Consider the following 20,479-nt stretch of genomic DNA (forward strand, 5'->3'; position numbering starts at 1 on the left):
TCACGTGGAGCAAGAAGAATTTAAAAAAGGCCACACTGTGGGGCTCCTGGGTGGCTCAGTCGGTTAAGCATCTGACTTCAGCTCGGGTCATGATCTCACAGCTTGTGAGTTCGAGCCCCACCTTGGGCTCTGTGCTGACAGCTCGGAGCCTGGAGCCTGCTTCGGATTCTGTGTCTCCCTCTCCCTCTGCCCCTCCCCTGCTCACACTTTGTCTGTCTGTCTGTCTGTCTCTCTCTCAATAATAAGTAAACGTTAAAAAAAAAAATTTTTTTTTTTTTTTTTTTAATTTAAAAAGGCCACACTGAGGGCCGCCTGGGTGGCTTAGCGGGCTAAGCGGTCAAGTCTTGATCTTGGCTCAGGTCACGATCTTGCGGTCTGTGAGTTCGAGTCCCGCGTCGGGCTGTGTGCTGACGGTGCAGAGCCTGCTTGGGATTCTGTCTTTCCTTCTCTCCCCCTCTCCCCTGCTTGTGCTCTCAATCTATCCCTCTCAAAAATAAACACACACTAAAAAGTTTAAAGTAAATAAATAAAAAGGCCACGCTGATGAGTGCAAAGACGCCTGTGAAATGGGACACATTGGAAGCCAAGCTGCTTGTGACAGTTCTCACCAAACACCTGGAACAAAATAATCTTCAAACCAAACGTGAGAAGATTCTTAACGCATCTGAATTCACAAAGCCTGTCACATGCATGAGACATACATCTTTATGCAAATCAATCTTAAAGACGACAAATGAAACACAGTATTTTCCCCTAACCTTTTTTTTTTTTAATCCACAACTGATTTCTTTGATTGACTGAAGAACCCTCCCTAGGGACGGGGGGGGGGGGGGGGGGGGGGCTGGGGGGGGGGGGCTGGAAAAGGCTGCTGGGAAATCGGCAGGTTCTGTTGATAGGTGCCGGACCTGTAGCTCCTCTTTCCACACGCCGGTGACACGCTCAGTCCCCTCCCTCCCTCCCCCGCGGCCCAGGCTTCAGCACCAGCGCCACAAAGACCAACTCCCTGGACAACCCGGGCTCTCGACCTGGCCACCTACTTCAACGTCCAGAGAGCCTAGACACAGCCAGCAGGTGTCGACTCGGGGTCTCAGGCGAGGCCCCGGGCTCGGTGGGGTTAAAAATCCCATAGCTGATTCTGCCGAGAGGCCAAGGCTGCGGCCTGGCGGTTCAGGGTGGCCAGCGGGGCCCGTCCATTCATCAGGGTCAGCCCCAAGGACACGCCAGCCGTGGGGGCAAACGCCCCGGCCTTACGAGCTCAGAGATCCGCATCCGAGCTCCTGCGTCAGGACTCGGCGTCAGTGGGGCCCGGAGAAAGGCCCTCGGCCTCTCGGGGCTTCGGGTCCTCACCTGGGAGCAGGCGGTGCTGCTGTCGGGCAGGTGGGAGAGGACCGCGTGGGTGGGAGGGCCGGGGGGCCACCCCGGCAGGCGCGTCTGCCGTGGGCTCACCGTCCCGAACGAGGGGACCTCGGCTCGCGGCGTGAAGCCCAGCGCGGCCGTGCGTTTACCTGGTCACTTTGGTGTTCATGAAGCACTGCTGTAAGGTATCTGCCAACCGCTGGTGCACCAGGGAGTAGCGAACGAACGCCCTTCCTCTTCCCAGAGATGTCCGGAGCTGGAAACGAGGAGAGCACGTGGCCGTGAGGAGCCGGGAGCCTGACCTCCAGTCGCCCGGAGGGCGAGGCCTGAAGCAGCCAGGCCCCTTGGCGTCCTTCAGGGGAGAAGGACCCGCAGACTCCGGGGAACACGGCAAGGAAGACGCGTTCGCGGGAGGCTCTGGGACATCGCTTTCAGGACGCACGTGTCATTCTCCCGCCCCGGCTCCACCCGGAGCTCCGGGTTTGGCGTCAGGTGGGACACCGTGGGAGCTCACTGGGGACACTTAGGAGAAAATGTGGCAGGTAGAGGAGGGGCCCCTCACACCAAGATGAAGCGAGCTCGAGGAAGGGGCCATCTTGGTTTGCCTCATGTCCGGCTTAGTTTTGAGGTGCAGGGGAAGAGGCCAGGAGGCCGGCTGGAGCCCCCGTGGGAGGGGAAGAGGGAGGAGGGGAAAGGCAGGGGTGCGTAGGGGGGACTCATAAGAAGTTCGGATGGATGTGTGATGGCCCACTCGGTGTTCTCGCGAAACCATCGGTAAAATCGGGACGTGTCGACGCCGTCCCAGCTCTGCACTTGGTCAGAAGGTACCCAGGGGGTAAGAGAGAGCTGGGCTCTCTCGAGGCAGCCCGGTCACACTGGGGTAACAAAGAAAAGCATCGCGTGTGGCTCCGTTTCAGTCTGAAATGGACAGCACGGAAGGGTCCAGCTGCAGGCCCGCCTTGAAAACCTCACCCCACGGTGCCCGAACGTGGCTTCTCGAGAGGTTTCCGGAAGCTTATTGGGAGGGAGGTGGGTGTGCCGGTCAGAGACTCTGCTGTGAGGCGGCCAAGGCAGGGCTCTGCCAGTTGTGGGCACAGGCGGCCGGTTTGCGTAACGGGATTCATTCCCGATGTTTCGCCCCCAGCAGCTCCACATGAGCGGGAAGGAATTCAGGGCCCCCTCAAGCTGCCATGTGTACCCTGCCCTGTCAGGCTCGGGGGTCTGAGCGGGGTAAGTAGAGACCCCATACCCTCCCCACCCCGTCAGAGGTGAGAAATGTTTAGCCTGGCGGCGGGGGACAGGGGCAGCCCCGTTCCAACCAAAAGACGGTCCTGACACCCCACGCCATCAGGACGCCAATCGTGGCACGGGCTTGAGACAGGAAATCTGTGGTCCAGCCTCAAGTACGGCCTTTTCGAATCGATGAGGTAAACATTCCAGTACGCAGCACCCCTGCAGCTCAGAGCTGGGGGTTTTTGGATTGCTGACTCAAGAAAACGATACCACAATACGAAGTAGCCTTAAAAAAATAAAAAGGTGTGAAGCGTCAAGAACAGGAGAGGCTGTGAGCCTCTTATTTTAAGAGAGAGAGAGAGAGAGAGAGAGAGAGAGAGAGAGAGAGCGCGCGCGCTAGCGGGGGAGGAGCAGAGAGAGAGGGAAGACACAGAATCCGAAGCAGGCTCCAGGCTCCGAGCTGTCAGCACAGAGCCCGATGGGGGCCTCGAACCCACGAACCGTGAGATCATGACCTGAGTCGAAGTCGGATGCTTCACCGACTGAGCCACCCAGGCGCCCCCCAAATTGATTATATATGTTACATATATGTGGAGTGATTTATTTAAAGAGGTATCTTGCAACATCCTTTGTACTCTGAGTGAAAACAGTGCACAGCTTTTTTTATTTTTTAGTGTTCTGAGGTCATGGGTTCATTTTCCTTACCTAACTCCTTAAATGCTTAGCACCTAGTCCAAACTTCGCTGCACTGTATCGAGAAGCTCTACCACAGCTGGAGAGGGCAGGGAAGCCCGCAAGGGACTCCAGAGCAGATTCGGTTTCCCGCCAGGCCGCTGTGCTGACAGCCCAACGGCGCGCTGCACCCCGGAAGGGAGCCTGTCCGTCTCGGGGAAAGACGCGTAGGCCAGGTTGAGCTTGTTCGGAACCCCTGGAAGTGGCTGATTACAGCCTTGGAAGAGTTTAGCCTAAAGGGCTGATTCCCACCCCGAGGGGGCCTGAGGTGGGCCCAGCTATGCTCCTTACCCATTAACTTTTACCTTCTGGCTTGTCGGCTTTGGGCAACACTCCATCGGTACGGTTACCCCGAGCACCCGGCAGCCCTGTGGCCTGGTGCCATTCCCGGGAATCCCCACCAAGGGTGCCTGCGGGGAGCCCGGTCTACACAGCCTCCAGGCAACCGACAACGTCCGTGCAAGCAGGGAACACTTTTTTGCTTGAGAAGTCAGCTTCCCTGGCCTTGGATCATCTAAAGGTCTGTGTGCTATGCAAGAGGTAGATTTCAGCATTTTGTAACCCTGGGCCGTGAGGACTAAGCCAAACTCATTTGCAGACTTCAGCTGTCCGAAGCCGTAAAGTCAAAGGCCTCCGGTGCTCTGAGGAGTGGAAGGCCGGACAGCGACACCGAGAACTTCCTCCAGACTTTCAGAGAGAAGGCAATGAGACCCTCTCTGGGCGGGTGATGCATTAAAATGCTCAAGACCGTGGCGCTGCATGGACGTTATGGCAATCCAAGGAACAGACGCCTGACAGCCAAGGTCTTTCCTCCTTTTCTCAGATGTCAGAGGGTGGAAAACGCTCGACCCTCAGTGTCAACGTATCTAACGTATCTAACGCTGTCATTCTCTGTAAGAAGAAAGCCCTCGGGCTCCAGCTGGCAGGCGGCGGGAAGGGATCTCAGAGCACCCTCTGAGGGCTACCTCAGAGCCCCCGGGAGGGCCACCAGGGGGCACAGCTGCCGGCTTTACCGGGACTTGAACTGTACTAAGGAGGCACTGAAAAGGAAGCTGAAAGGTAGAAACCCTTTAGGCCTCCCGCCCCACATCTAGGGGTTCAGTCGCTCCTGAATCTGCAAAGTTCTTCACTCCCAGAGGGACTAGGCTGAAGACAAGAGAGAGAGGGAGAGACAGGGGAGAGAGGGGGACGGAGAGAGAGAGGGGGAGAGACGGGGAAAGAGAGGGAGGGGAGAGAAAGAGAGAGGGGCAGGGAGGGAGGAAGGGGAGGGAGGGGGAGAGAGAGAAGAGACAGGGATGGAGGCAGAGAGAGAAGACAGAGAGGGGGAGGGAGAGAGGGGGGAGAGGGAGGGAGAGAGAGAAGAGAGAGAGAGGGAGAATGTGCTGTTCCAGAGTTCTCTAACACAGCAAAGCCCTGGCTTTCTGCTCTCCAGGGGTTCAGAACAGAACGCAGGAAGCTACTTAGCACAACCAGCATTTTAAGAAACGTCTCCTGAGGTCTCACATCACTCTCTTCATTACAAAAACAAGTTTCCTGGGCAAATTATAGGGAAAGCACCTAGTAAACTCTAAGAATTTTATCTAAGGAACTAATGTTTTTTAAAAGGCGGAGGCGTCCCGTGCTGCGTGCAACCCCTCCTCCCTCATGGTCCCGCGAACAGCCTCCAAGCAGGCAGACCACTTGCGGTCTAGGGAACAGGGTCAGGACCGAGCCACCCCCGGACTTGGTAAGCACTCGCTTGGGTGGCTTCCCGGAGCCCGGGCCCGGGCCCCAATTTCCTTACTTCTTTACCAGCCGTCCACCCCCCACCCCCACGTCCTCACGGGGCCGTCTGCTGCGGGGGTCCAGGTGAGAGATGCTTCAGGCGGGGGGGGGAGAGAGAGATGTGGGATCCTCAGCCACGAGCTTACCTCCGGAATCGACTTGACGAATCGGATCCCGTCATTGGCTCCTTTCACCTTGGCCAGGCAGGCACAGAAGTAATCCCAGTAGTCCTTCCTGTTGCCCAGAAGGGTGGCCTTCTCCTTCTGATCGAACTGCGTAGAGGAAGGGACAGAGAGAGGAGGGCCACGCCCGCTGCTGTTCATCCCACCATTTAAACGATAAAGAACAGCAAAACCTTCTTAGTTACCCGGTGCTGGGCAAGGCCCTTCATTGGCAAAGGAGGGTGTTTTAATCCCCAATTTACGGATGAGGAAACAGAGGCTAGGAGAGGTTAGGTGGCCGGCTCAAGTTCACACAACTGGTGAGATTTAAGAATAACAGCCCCCCCCCCAAAAAAAGGTAACCCCTCTGTGCACCTTGTGGGGAGGAAGACCACCGAAGGGGGCTTAGTAACACAGGATGAAGAAATACAAGTGGAAAGTCTTCAGGGCAACAACACATGAGGGTCAACTTGGTCTCAACACAGGGAAATGGGTTGGTGACATCTCATCCCAGTTACTCAAGTTCCAACACTGTTTTAATATGCGTGCAGTTAAGTGTAAATTAATGCTGGCTCTGAGTCATTTCAAATCCAAAACTAAAACCTATCTCTCCCCAGGCCCCAGCAGGCTCTCATCCCTTACACAGGCTCTGGTGGGATGTGACGTTGCAAACTTAGGGTGTTCGGAATGATAAAGGTGCTTCTTTCTATAACATAGCATTTTGTAGTAGTTCTTCTGGTTATGGAAGTAAGACCGATAAATCGTTAGAAAATCTGGATGAAACTAAAAAAAAGAAAAAAACTATAATGCCCAATGCCCTGTCCCTCGGAGAACTTCCGTTAACATTTTGGTCCACTTCCTTCCTGCCTCCTGTGATTGCCTGTGGTTTTCCACATCTGCAGAGTTCTCTAGATCTGTGTGGTTGTGTGTTTTTTTTTTTTCTTTTAATGTTTTGTTTATTTTTGAAGAGAGACAGCGCATGGGGGGGGGGGGAGGGGCAGAGAGAGGGGGAGACACAGAATCTGAAGCAGCCTCCAGGCTCCAAGCTGTCAGCACAGAGCCCGACGCAGGGCTTGAACTCACAAATTCCGACATCTTAACCTGGGCCAAAGTTGGACGCTTAACCAACTGAGCCACCCAGGCGCCCCTGTAGATCTGCGTTTCTTGAACCAAGCAGACAGAAGCATCACACTGTGAGTGAGTTCAAACAAAACTTCCCGGGTTGACCTCAGAGATCCCGATTCAGCAGGTCAGGGCGGGAACTGAGAATACATTTCTAACCTGCCCCCAGGTGATGCTGCTGCTGCTGGTCTGTGGGCCACACTTTGAGCAACAAGGATCTAAAACGGGGGCTTCTGGGTCATCTTCAGTGTGGAGAACGTGTGACTGGGTGTGCATGCAATGCACGTCTGCCTGGGGACAGATTCCACAGCTTTTAACTAGACTCTCAAAGGGGTCTGTGACTGCCCCAAAGTGAAGATCCCTGCTATCCAGTGACCTCATGACCTGCCTTAAGATGACCTAAATCTCTAAAGAATGTTCTTGATTCCAACAATCATCCTAAGGGGCAACATTCTGACTTTTCAGAGGCTTGCACTTGGGAGGCTCAAGCTCTCGCCAGGGACTGCACGAACTTTCAGTCTAACCAGCAGGGCTTGATGGCTCCACAGAGCTGTCTGACCCACATCCTGAAGGCTGATGAGTCACGCAAGAGAGAAACAGAACAGAGCAGAAATCAACATGGTACGGAGTCACTTACTTGAAGGAGATACTCGAGTTTATAAGAAAACTTGTGTAAGCTGGTGCTGTCATCCGTGATGGGCTCCCCTGCTTCCTTAAATTCTTTGCTTAGCTCTGTCACGGCATCTTTAAGACAACAAACAGAAACGCGTAACTGACCTCAGAGGGAGAAACAGAATAACCCCAGGACGCGCGAGAAGCAAGTGGTCGATGATGGCAGAGCCCCTTGGAAACAAAAAGCGATATGAAACGCTGGATGGAGGTAATGCCGGGCCTGAAGGCGTCCAGGTGGCCTGAGAGCCCCCAGGTAGGTATTCTAGAACAGCTCCCTAATGGGGCACACTTCTCGGCCATCCCTGTAGGCCTCTACCATGTAGGCCCGTAATATGCATGCAACACACGTTTGCTATGTGCACGGGTCACTCAGCAGGCCCCTGCCGGCGACTTCCAGAAAGCTTTGCCCTTCATTCCGGCCACGTTCCTTGTCGTTCTTCCCCATAACCCTACTGCTCAGTACAGGGTAAGTCCCGGCTTCAAGAAGCCCCAGAATGTGCAAATAAGAGAACAATCCCAAGAACGACAACGACACCTGCTTCTGGGAGCTGAGGGCCCCTCAGGGGCCAGGCCTTTGCACGGCCTTCTCACTGAATACGGCACTGAGGGGCAGGGTTGTTTTGTTTTGACAAATCTAACACGCGACTGGTCTTAAAATGATCCCAAATTCCAAACTGTTAAAATGTGAAAAAACAAAAACAAAAAAACTTAAGAATGATGAAGGCTGATGGGGCGCCTGGGTGGTTCCATCGGTGAAGCGTCTGACTCTTGATTTCGGCTCCGGTCATGATCTCACGGTCCGTGAGATTGAGCCTCACGTCGGGCTCTGTGCTGACAGCATGGAGCCTGCTCGGGATTCCCTTTCTCTCTCACTCTCTGTCCCTCCCCACTCCTGTTCTTTCCCTTCCTCTCTCTCTCTCTCTCTCTCTCAAAATAAACAAACATTTTTTTTTAATATAAAAAAAAAAAAAGACCGATGAAGGCTGATATCATCATCCCTGTTGGCGGATAAGGAGCCCCTGGGGAAGTCAGAGCACTCGCCAAAGACCAAGGGCGGCGAACAGCAGGGCTGGAATGAGAACCCTGGTCTTCTCAAGGGCTTTCTGACTCCGGGGCTCGCCTCTCCACTTCTGAGAGAACTGACCTCCCTGTGCACAAAGAAAGGAAAACCACCTTGACTCTCATTTACGGCCTCTGCTGTGGGACAGAGAGACTGTGAGAGGCTGTGTTTGGTGTAGACACTGGGCAAAGCACCCCCAGCCAGATGGCTGGGGCCCGCTGGACAAAACGACCTTCCCCTGCGACCTTCCTTCTTCGTAAGGAACAGGAGCTCCCAGGCACCACGGCTGGAAAGCAGGCCGGCCCAGCACTGAAGCTGAGCCCGAGCCGCTAAAATGCAATCGCTACCGACCCCTCAGGCAGAGGTCAGCAAAGGGCAAAGACAGGCTCTTGGGACTAATTCTCACAAGTGACTGCTGTCCAGCGGCACCCTCTAGAAGTATTGGCCGCGGCTGGCTTTGAGAGCCGGGGGAGGGCCGGGGACCAGGGAAGGCACAAGCCTTTCCCCCCTCCACCACTCAGCGTGGGTTAACGCTCACAACCTGATCTGGGAACTCCTGAAATTTTGAAAGAAGGAGGCTTGGGTATGAAATACGAAGTTTGCCGCTCTAATCTCTGATAATCCAAATGCATTACTTAGGGATAATCTTAGTTTTATGTGAATTATACATCTGTGTCTGCCAACAATCTTGAGAAGTGGGTGTTACCGTCGAGCTGACCTCGCGCACGAAGAAAGCAACGGGACCTCGGAAAGGTGACGGGACTCATCCCGCATCTTCCAGGGTTAAAAGGCAGAGCCAGGAGCTGACCCCAAAGCCCTCGTCAGTGCTGTCCCCAGGAGGACGAGTGGGCTGCCCTGTGCAGGCACGAAGGCTGCGCACTGCCCAAGGACCCCTCGCCTGGGGACGTTCCACTCCCAGGCTAGATGCTGAAGATCTGCCGTGTGCCGATGAAGACAGTTACCAACAGATGCAAGGGAAGGGTCTTGAGAAAGTGGTGTTTCCAAGTGCTCGGCGGGCGGGTCAGATGGCCTTGGGATGCCAGAGATGACCAGAACAGTCGGGACAAGGGTGGGAAAGGGTACGTGAACAAGTGCCGATGTCTGGCCCCCTCCCTGGACCAGAGGCTCTAGCGGGGGTCCTCTCTTCCCTCCCAATAAAGACCCCTGGGTCCCAAAGTCATGCTGGAGAACAGAGACTGACACGCAGAAAAGGTGGCCTCCTTTGTGGAGAAACTTCTCAAGGCCAGTGGTGAACTCAGATTTGCAGGGCCTGCCATTTCGCTTTCTCTGCGTGTGTGTGTGTGTGTGTATGTGTGTGTGTTTAGGCTGAAGGAGAAAAACCATCTACCGTTTTAGCTGGAAGTAGGCTGGTGTGGTTAAGAGTGTAGACTCTGACACCTGGTGTGTATGCAAACCCAGGCTCTGCCCGACTGGATGTGTGACCTTAGGCAAGTCACTTAACCTCTCTGTGCCCCTCTCTGCGTCTGTAGAATGGGGATAATGGTTCCTACCTCGGAGACCAAATGTGAGGACATAACGGGCTACTAACATAAGGCCTGGCACGTGTGGAACGCCATGAGATTCTCGGCTTATTCGAGGCCCGAAGTGCTACACCAATGGGAGGCAAGCCTGACCGACTTTTCTCTCACTGACCTTTGACCGGCAGGGTGAGAAGCGTGCTGCGGCCGCCACTAGCCCAGCGGCCCTGGGTGTGACAGACCGCGGCTGCTCATCACTGTGCTCGCGGGTAGGAACCCGACTCAGGACGGCGGCGCCGTAATCTCTGTGACATGTCAGAAGCGGTCAGCTTCAGACCGTCTGTAGCAACCGCGTGGGAGCTCCGAAGACCCGTACAGACCAGCCCCGGTGAGCTCAGGCGGGCGGGAAGCTTGCCCAACTCCTGACCCTCGGCACGTCACCTAAAAGGGTGAGCTCGGTCCCTAGACTCTGCAGCTGGGAGAGAAAGCGGTTGGCTCCTCCCCCGAGCCTGCCTCACTCCGCGTGCACCGTCCCCGGCCCTTCTCCAGGGACACGGGAGCTGCGAGTCTCGTCCCTGCGCTGAGCTCAGGGGCGTCCGGGAGGCGGCGGGCCCAGAACTGCAGTGCGTCACAGGAGACAGGCTGTCCGCCCGCCAGGACTGGGTAGGACGACAAAACAAGAGAGGCGGGTGTCTGGCCATCCTGCTGAGGCAGGGAGAACGCGGCCTCCCCAAATGGGCCAACTCCATCGCGGCCTGGAGGCCCGAAGGCCCGAAGGCCCGAGATTCCGCCAGACCAAACAGGGGGCTTGTAGCACTCACGCCCACATGAACTGAAAGCAGACCCCAGGCCCAGGAAAGGGTATTAGCTTGGGGCGCCTGGGTGGCTCAGTCGGTTGAGCGACTGACTTCGGCTCAGGTCACGATCTCACGGTTTGTGGGTTCGAGCCCCGCGTCGGGCTCTGTGCTGACAGCTCGGAGCCTGGAGCCGGCTTCCGATTCTGTGTCTCCTTTTCTCTCTGCCCCTCCCCTGCTCATGCTCTCTGTCTCAGAAATAAACAAACATTAAAAAAAAAAAATTTTTTTTAAAAAAAAAAAAGAAGAAGAAAGAAAACAGTATTGGATTTTGTTGACAAACTGGCTTCCCAGGGCCCTGAGAGGAGGCCCGGGCCAGCCGCCCCCGCCTGACACAGGGCAGACACCCAAGCCCCAAACACCTCCACGAGATGTGTCCCGAGGGCTCCAGTTACTCCCCGTGTGACAAGGATGAGAGGGCGGCAGGAGCACAGCCCAGCTCCCCCACCGCCAAGCCTGGCGTGTCCCCTCCCCAACGGTACCTTGCAAATCACGGATGATTCTCTGCAGCTGGCTCTCTGCAATGGGGGAGGCCATGGCCACTGTCTGCGGGCCGCCTCTCTCGGCTGTGCGCCTCCCGCCTGGGTCCGCTCAGCAGAGGTCAGACTCCATGGTGACACCTGGAGAGGGAGAGGGAGGCCGTGGAGGGCTCAGTGACAGACACAACATGAAGACAGGACGAGAGGGGCATGCCCCGGGGCCCAAAGTCGCCCCATCTGGGTGTCTTCCCTCAGCGGAAAGGGCTTGACCTTTCTGTGTGGGTCTTGCCCGGTGGGCATTCCCTGGCTGGCTTCTGACACACTTCTATTCAGACACAATGACCTGGGTTGGGGCTGAAAAGGCGATAGGTTCAACCAAACAGCATGATTCACTGAGCGTCTCTCCTCTTCTCCCCTCTTAGGCGCGACTGCCTCACCCTCCTTCGACCTTGAGAAATGCCTCCCAGGGGCTCCCGTCACTCTGGGGAGGCCAGACCCAGCCCAACCCACATTCAGGCGGCCTGCTAAGCTGATGGTGCTGGCCACCACCAGACCCCTGTCTCCCCCACGCCCGGCCCGCTGTCCTCCCCAGGCTGGCTTCCTCTGACCAACAGTTAGTAACGTCTGGCCGGTGGCGGTGGAGGCGAGAGGCTGAGGACCCCCGGGGCTTCGGGACCAAAGAAAGCCAGGCTTGCCTTGTGGGGGAAGCAGCTCGCTCGTGGAGGCTCAGCAGCTCCAGCTGCCCAGAACCCAGCTCGGCCTGGCTGTGTAGACGCCGCCTGGCCTGCATCGGGGGCCCGGGCAACCCTCGGTCTATTTTAAGCTTGGTTACAGTCCTCTTGCAGCTGGTGAGTCCTGAGTTACCAGCCCTGCTCGGGCAGCTGCTAAAGTGATTTAAGGACACGGTAGTGGCTGAAGACCAGCAGAGGTGAGGACACACGAGTGCCACTGGAGACAAGTGTGGGTATGCACGGGGACGCTCCAGTGTCCCTTCTACAGCAGGAATGTCAGAAATGGACGTCTCTAGGGGCACCTGAGTGGCTCAGTCAGTTAAGCATACGACTTCGGCTCAGGTCATGATCTCGAGGTTTGTGAGTTTGAGTCCCGCGTTGGGTTCTGTGCTGACGGCTCAGAGCCTGGAGCCTGCTTCAGATTCCGTGTCTCCCTCTCTCTCTGCTCCTCCCCAGCTTGCTCACACATGCACGCGCCCCCTCCCCCCCCCTCTCTCTCTCTCAAAAATAAACATTAAAAACAATTTAAAAAAAAAAGAATTGGGCATCTCCAATTCGTAGACATCCAACACCAGGTTGTGTCATGCTTGTTGGCAAAAGCAGGTGGTGAGACTAGAGGAAGCCAGAGCAGCCACCACTGAGTGAGGGCCTACTGTGTGCTATGCGCTGGGTCCTGATAGGGGCTTTACACGCGTGATCATTTTCATCCCACAACCGCCTTAGTGGGGTAGAGAACACCAGTTGGAGAAGCCACATAAAACTCGCCTAAGGCCGTGGGCCAATAAGGAGCGAATCGTGGTCTGGGCCCTGGTGAGTCTGATTCAAACCCTGTGGATCTATAGCTCAGCATCGTCCCTACTACAAATGGCCAACCCCTTCCGCTGGCTTCTAGGAACCACCCTGAACTCCAGCGTCTCCCAAATAATGAGCCGCCACCCTGAGTGTTTCTCACACGTGCTGGCCCTCCCTTTCCCACAGCCCTATTCCCCTTCCCGCTCCAAGAGTCCAGGCAATATGACTCTGGAATAGAAACAGTCCCAGGTTTCAAGTTCCTCCAAATATTTACATAAGCATTCCAGCATGAGCCTGAAGCAAGAAGGGCCTGTCACAGGGCGGATATGCCTTGGCCTATTTTTAACTAACAAGCTGGCACAGCTGGGACTCAGTGCAAACAAGGCCCAAAGAGGGCTTCTCTGGCCTCGGAGGAATGAGACAGGCACACATCAAAACCACACTCCCAGCGATTCCTGACATGGAGCCCAAGAGAGGCAGGGGGTCCACAGAGAGCCCTCCAAAGCCCCTTAAGAGGTATTAGATACCCCCTGCCCGCCACAGACACTAAACCGAGGGTGGGAGTGGGTTTCGAGAAGGCAGCCTGCCCATCCCTAGGCGGCTCTCCGGGGCACCTGCTGAGCACAGAGCCTGAGCAGGGGCCAGCCAGGGCCCTGCGGAGAGCCAGAACCCAGGCTCAGCCGGGCTTCTGCAGGGGGTCCGATGCCTCGGTGGGCACGCTGCCCCTCCCGGAGAGGTAGAGAGAGTCCAGGGTCCGCACTGTCAATGCACAGCTGCCCCGACACCATGCTGTGTCAAGTTCCTTCCATGCGCAGGCTGGGGACACGGACGCACGCGAGGCACGGTCTAGCCCTGGAGGAGCTCGGCTGTGCACCAAGCAGACAGACGGAAAAATATCCCGCTATCTGGACACGACAGAAGAGCTCCATGCAGAGATAGGAATAAAAAGCGACGGGTACTCAGCGATGAAAGGGTCGGGCCATGGACACGTACAACAGATGCTTCCTGCTGAGCAGAAACAGCCAGACGGAAAAGGCTACGTCCTTTATGATTCCATTTGCATGATATTCTCGCAAAGGCAAAACGTGGGGGAGAGGTCACAGCGGTGGCTTCCAGGGCCTGGGCGGGAAGGGGTGCCGGTGAAGGGGGGGCATGACTACAAGAGTCGGCAGAAATTGGGGGGGGGGCGGCAGTTCTGTTCCGTGTCTTGCCCGTGGTGGTGGTTACATGACCGTACGTATCTGACAAACATACATTTGTCAAACTCACAGACTGCAGATTGTATCTCAACAAAAAAGGCCGCACTGTGACGAATTTAGGAAGATGCCGTGGGGCCTCAGGAAGGGAAAATTAATTCCACTTGGGGGAGGGAGAGGGTGAGAGGCGGGGGCAACCGAGGTGTGCCAGGCCTGAAAAATGAGGATGAGGTCTTTTGAAGAGACCCAAGGAGGAAAGGGCACCGGGATGGGGGGGGAAGGGGGACAGCGAGCATGGAGGGTGCTTCTCTCCCGAAATTCCTCTCATTTGGCTGTTGTCAACGGACAGCCTTGTCGTCCCTGGGAGAAAGACGCTCAGAGGAAAATGACAGACACCCAAGACCTCAAAGGCCCTGGGCCTGTGTGCACGCTTCAGACCAGGCCGAGACCCGACTCGTGGAAGAGGGCAGATTCTGAGTTAGGCTCCATAATTTGCTAAAACAGCCCTCAAGATTTGGAAAAACATTAAGATGACTGGTTTATCTTCAAAGATACAATCTGGGAACAACCAGGCGGAAGAGACGAGAGGCGCAGAGTTGGGGGGGGGTGGTTGGTGGGCTGGTTCGAGGTTTGCGAAGCTTCTACGCCCTCAGGGCTCCCCACCCAGCAGCACCTCGCAGGACAGGCTCCGGCCGGGTGGACACCCGGACCCTGGGAACCAGCCGTCTCTGAGGCCTGCCGTCATGAGCCTCGACAGACAGAAACGTGCTCCTTCGAGACGTGCGGGGACTCTGGGAGACGGCCCTGTGTCCGCACGGCCGGGCGAGGCCGCCTCCGCCTGACCCTCGGAGCGCGCTCAGCTGATGCCAAGTTCCCGGGTCACGGGGTGAGCTGTGCCCAGCTGCTGATTACACAAGCTGCTTTTCCGGAAAGCCTGAGTCACCACCCAGGTAATGTGCCCCAGAGAACCGGCTGCTGGACCTGCAGGTCGCGGTGGGGGTCCCGCCTCACAGGGGTTTCTTTTATTTTTCTTAACATTTATTTTCTATTTATTTTTTTATTTTTTTTTTCAACGTTTATTTATTTTTGCGACAGAGAGAGACAGAGCATGAATGGGGGAGGGGCAGAGAGAGAGGGAGACACAGAATCGGAAACAGGCTCCAGGCTCTGAGCCATCAGCCCAGAGCCCGACGCGGGGCTCGAACTCACGGACCACGAGATCGTGACCTGGCTGAAGTCGGACGCTTAACCGACTGCACCACCCAGGCACCCCAACATTTATTTTTTTTTTTTTGAGACAGAGAGAGACACCGTATCAGCGGGGCAGGGGCAGAGAGAGAGGGACACACAGAATCCGAAGCAGACTCCAGGCTCTGAGCTGTCAGCACAGAGCCCGACGTGGGGCTCGAACCCACGGACCATGCGATCACCACCTGAGCTGAAGTCAGACGTTCAACCGACTGAGCCCCCCAGGTGCCCCCACCTCACAGGGTTTCAGGCAGTTAATCAGAGCTTCCTTGGAAGATCATGGTTCCTATAGGAATGCTCTTTTCCTGAACTTTGGGGTGACGGCTCTTAGCAGTCTGCCCTCCCTCTTCCCTGGTCTGAGGTCATTATTAACCACCGGAAGACACAGAATGCGGCACTCTCGCCACACCACGGTCATGTGGCTTTTTTTCCACACCAATAACCAGTTCTGACACCGACTGGGGGTTCTCCAGTTCGGTTCAGTTCTGATACTAATGACCTGAAGTCAGTGCAGACCCCACAGGTCAAGGGCTCTGTCCACAAGACGGCCCTGGCTGTCAGACGCTGGTCCCAAGTCCCAGGCTGCTACCCGTACTTCTGACCAACCGGCTCTAAATTAGGGATTCCCACGATCCCCTCTCCTTAGGTTCCATAATTTGCTAGAACAGCTCTCAAGATATGGAAAAACATTAAGATGACTGGTTTATCTTCAAAGATACAATCTGGGAACAGCCAGGCGGAAGAGACGAGAGGCGCAGAGTTGGGGGGGGGGCTGGTTTGAGGTTTGCAAAGCTTCTATGCACTCAGGGCTCCCCACCCAGCAGCACCTCGCAGGACCCCCTCACTTCGGGGTTTAATGGAGGCCTCATTCCGCAGACTTGGGTGATTAACTCCTTCAGCCCACTCCCCTGAGGTCTGGGGTGGGGCTGAAAGTTCCAACCCTCTAATCACATGGTTGCCTCTTCAGGCAACCAGCCCCCACCCTGAAGCCATCCCAGGGGCTGAGGAGGGTCACCCTATTAGCATAAACTCAGGCGTGGCTGAAAAGAGGCCCACAAAACAAAAGACACTCCCATCAGTCAGGAAATTCCTAGGGTTCCAGAAGCTGTGTGCCTGGAACCTGGGACAACCACTGACTATCTGTCTCTTGTGGTATCACAGAGATGGCCTGAAGCAGCAGGATCCTGACAGGCCATCAGCCGGCTGCTCTCCTAACTCGGGAGACACGGAGAGCTTCGGTCTGCACTGCCTCGGCCTTGGCCTCGGCCGCTTCAGCACCAGGGGAACGACTCCAGGACTCCCACACCTCGCGAGGGCCCCAAAGAGCGTACCCCATGCCTCCGTGAACCCAGGGCCCTTGCTGCATGGCTTGTAAAAACCTCCCTCGCTTGTCTCTGGCAAGCTCTTTCAAATGCCAGAGGAATTCATTTTATAAAATTTGGGGGAACATTGAAATCTCGTGCCAACAGCTCAAAATTATGTTTACGCTTATCCAGCATGTCTGCAAGCATCCAATATTCTGGTAAAGTGGAAAAGGGACTACATGCACCCGGGACTATTGCCTGAGCTCCTAGTCATGGCTTAGGTATTATATTAGAGGTACAACTCTTCCCCAGCCTCCAAACTCCTCCTACGTCTGCCCAGATGCCGCAACAATAGAGACAGAAGTCTAGTCCCAGATTAAGAAAGAAAGGCACCAAACGGCTCACGTAAACTTATTTACGCTATGGTGCAAATGACTAATACTCTTAACGTTGCCCAGAAACTGGCTCTGGCAGGAGCAATTACAGCAAACTGACTAGTCACATGAGGAAAGAAGGATCCGAGGGGGAGCAGGCTTGGGGCGTGGAAGACAACCCTGCCTGGTCTTCAGAACGTTCTGTGCTTGCTCCTCACCCGCTAGCTGAGAAGGGACCCAGATAGGGGCCCCCACTCCCAGACGAGGTGGAGCATGTCAGTTGTGAGTTCCACCCTGACCAGGAAAGCACGTTGGCAAGGACGGTTCAGATGGGCCGAAAGCAGAAAGCCTTTCTGGAAAAGTCCATCGCCTGGGTCTGGTTGAGCACAGCCACTAGCATCTATGTAGTTGCCACCCCTGGAAAGGGGGGCACTTGGCTGGTACCTGGGGCTCCGAAGGCCCGGCGGTCCTGCTGGCTCCACACAAAAGGGTCGGGGAGCAGGCTGCCCTCAGCAGAGCTTCGAGAGGGTGCCGTCACAGCACTCGTGAACAAAGCCTCACGAGGCGGCCCAACCCCTCAGACCTAATTAAAGTGTTGACCAACTGCAGGCCTGGGTCACCTTCCCCAAACACTCCTTCTCGCTTGCCCTCTTCTTTCTTAAAGGGAAGGGGGACTTGCGAGTTGCCCATCCCTGTTTGAACTTTCTCTTGGCCCTCGCGCTCCCACCAACGACAATCCTGGGGTTCTTGGTCACTGCCTCCGGACACACACAAAACTGCCCCCCCCCCCCCCCGTTCCCGTCCACTGGCCCAGGAAAGCAGGTCGGAGAGACCCGTGGGTGTGAGGTGTTGCCTCTGGGCCTGGGGAAACCGAACCATCTCTTTCAGGAAGGTGGAAGGTAGGCTGCTCTGGCGGGAGCCGCACCCCCATACCTGGGGCGGCAGGGCGGAGGCCTTGTCACCGGAGAGCCCAGAGGAAATGCCCGGGAGGCGGTGAGGGAGGCGGTGATGGCACGTGGGAAGCTCTGGGCAGCCCCTGGAACAGCTGCACGAACATGAGACACCATCTGGGGCATCTATGTATTCCTGCCCCCGAACAGCACTAACCCCGTGCACATGGAGAACGTCACAGAGCTCCAAGATCCTATGGCTCAGGGCGGGGACAATCCTGACCAGAGTATCAAGGGGGCGAGCACAGCCAATGACGAATTATGAACGGAATCTCTGCCGGAATATGCTGTAGCCAATAAACACAGCCTTGAAGAAGCCAAGTGTAACCCGTACGTGTTAACAAACCGCCTGCCGGGCGGTTTGTTGGGCACCACTGGTAAGAGGCGGGCCTGACCCAGGAGCGGGGGCCGCAGCCGTGAACAAGGCCAGTGGGCACTGGCCTTCCAGGAACCCCCGTCCAGAGGGGCAAAGCTCCTCCTAAGCTTATAGACCAAAAAGAGGTCACTGGAGGCCTGAGAAGTTCTTCGATGAACAGAACACGTGAGACCCCAGGTTCAACGCTGCTCGGGATCCTAAGCCACCACTGCCTTTCTTCCACGTTTGTGGCCCTTCGCCCATACGGTCATTTCTCGTTTAATCTGTTTTCTCCATGAGTCCGTAAGCTCCACTGCTATTCACCATCTCCCCAGCACAGAGTGCAGTCCTGACCCCCAGAGAGCCCTCAGTACCTTACTTGGGGAATGAATGAACCAGTTAGACAAAACCGGACCCGTAGTCTCTTACTCCGCAGATCTAACTAAACTTTAGGCGTAGAAAGGCACCAACATGTAAATGATGAGAATTATCCTTCCATGGCGGGAAAACGTGGGTAAATTTTCAAAACATTCGATTTCTCTGATTTCTCAAGTTTCCTTTACTGGACATAAATTACTTGTGTAATTTGTAATGATAGACATTATACCGTCATTACTGTGGAAATATTACAGCATTACTATCCCAAGAAGAAAGGGAATAATGTAATTTAGGGACTGGCTGGATTAAGCGTGTCCATGGGAGAAAGTGTGCCCCACAGCTCCGGCCTGAGGCAGCCTTATCCAGAAGCCTCCTTCACTCTATCTGGTCAAGGATAGCCACGGCCGTTACAGCCACCTCCCCGACTCACCCAGCCCACGCAAGGCCCTCTCCTCTCTGCATCCCCGGGACTTTGATCTGGAACCGTCAACCAGAACACTCCCAGGGTAGAGGGGAGGTATGGATGGGTCTGAGCATAGCCGTGTTTGGATGACAAGTGGAACATCCCGGGTGCACACGGGCTCGGGGGTGGGGCCATGCTGGCAGACAGGAAGGGCAAGCAAGACCCAGGATGGCTCTGAGGCTGGGGCTTGGCGCTGGGCAAGAAAACCATCTTCTCTTTTACCAATCGTAATGGAGGCTTGCCAATTTGGACCCTATTCAGATTCTGGAATCGGACTAGTCAACGTGAGATTTCCATTCCCTAACGTGCAACGGATTATGCGATAAAGATCATTCCCCAGTTGGTGATACTGTGCTATGTTTAGCTCACCAAACTCTTTTCAGGCAATTTTAGCAAATCTGTCTGTCCTGGGGAAGTTATTTGACCTTTTCCTACCTTGTGTGTGGCGTTTGTGGTTTTTTACTTTTTCCTGTTTTTTGTTTGTTTGTTTGTTTGTTTGTTTGGGCTTTTTTCCCCCGTGTGCAGTGTGGGGAGGTTACCCTTTACCTTCCTCAAGGAGGAGGCAGGGGAGGAGAAGAGCAGACGTTCCCAGTGGCTAACTTTGCTTGAGGCTCTCGAGTGCCCCCTCCCTGCTCTTGACCAAGGCTGCAGACGGCCCTGGAAGAAGCCCAAGGGGCTGCAGGTTCAGCTTGAGGAAATTCCTTCTGGCTCCTTGTGAAACCACCACGTCTGGTTCAGCTGTCCAGCCCACCCCGGTCCTCCTACGGGGATTCTCCTCCTGGCCTATCCCCCTGCAGACCAACAGCTTGCTTGGGTTGCTTTTCCGGCTCAGCTTTTTCTTCTGGATCCCACAGGCTCGGTTTTCTGCCCCAGGTCAAGGATGCAGTACCCCAGGCTCCTGAGGTGGTTAGCCAGACCTGCCCGTGGGGCCCAGAACAGCCGCAGGGTGACGTACTGTAACCAGACCACAGATCCCCTCAGAACCACACTGATGTACCTGTCCTCATCCCTGGAAACAGGATCTGGCCAAACCAGAAACAGGCGCTCAGTGTCTTTCAAATGCCACAAAGGCCTTTGTGAATGTGGAAGACCATTGGTGGTCACGAAAACCATCAGGCTGACCGGCTGCAACATGTGGAAAAGGGGGAAATGCCCCCCTGCCCCACGGAGCTCCGCTCAACCACCCTCATCTCATAAAAGCCATGAGCCCACGTGCTCTGAGGCTGAAGCTCTTATTACAGGGACATTACAGTGCCAAACGATATGTCTACAAGCAGCAAGAGGATAATACAGACCCAAGGAAACATTTCAGTACCCACACGACTGATCCATGTAGTTGCTCAGAGGCCCTTCTACCAATCAAGAGCTTTAAAAACAAAAACAAGCAAAGATCCCCAAACTGACAATGAGATCACAAATAGAGTCTTGCTTATCTCTGGAGCAACACAATGACTTTGAGGCCCAGGTGAGCAGATGCTGACCAGCTGGACCCCCCTCATCTCTGCTCACGGGAGGCCTCTGGCTGGTCACAAGGCACCAGTTATTGACCCTCACCTGCTGTGTGTCCTGAGGCTGCTCCAGGGGATGTGGCCCCAGACACTGAGCTCCTATCAGTGATTTTCACCATGAGACCACAGCTAGACAACACGTTTCCTCTGCCTCGTGTTTAAGGACATTCCAGTCTGGAGTCACCCAAGTTGTCCTTGGAATCACCAGAAAACACAGGTTACCCATCAGCCAAACCTCTCCCCTCCAGGGAAGGGAGGGACTGCCATTT

General features: G+C 55.5%; 1 protein-coding gene across 4 annotated transcripts in view; it reads right to left on the reverse strand.

The window, feature by feature from the left end:
- Nucleotides 1-20,479, reverse strand: part of FYCO1 (FYVE and coiled-coil domain autophagy adaptor 1) — a 74,580-nt gene that overhangs the window by 52,184 nt on the left and 1,917 nt on the right. For 3 of the 4 annotated variants that reach the window (XM_045049228.1, XM_023248072.2, XR_006592048.1), the window contains exons 2-5: nt 10,915-11,052; nt 7,006-7,112; nt 5,232-5,357; nt 1,506-1,612 (exon numbers count right to left, since the gene is read on the reverse strand). In XM_045049228.1, coding sequence (XP_044905163.1) covers nt 1,506-1,612; nt 5,232-5,357; nt 7,006-7,112; nt 10,915-10,969 — 395 coding nt within the window. In that variant the 5' untranslated portion in view covers nt 10,970-11,052. Of the gene's footprint in view, nt 1-1,505; nt 1,613-5,231; nt 5,358-7,005; nt 7,113-10,914; nt 11,053-11,606; nt 11,728-20,479 lie in introns of those variants that run through there. The other variant, XM_023248080.2, reaches the window with a different exon arrangement.

Source organism: Felis catus, chromosome A2, assembly GCF_018350175.1.
Source record: "Felis catus isolate Fca126 chromosome A2, F.catus_Fca126_mat1.0, whole genome shotgun sequence".
Classification (NCBI taxonomy): domain Eukaryota; kingdom Metazoa; phylum Chordata; class Mammalia; order Carnivora; family Felidae; genus Felis; species Felis catus.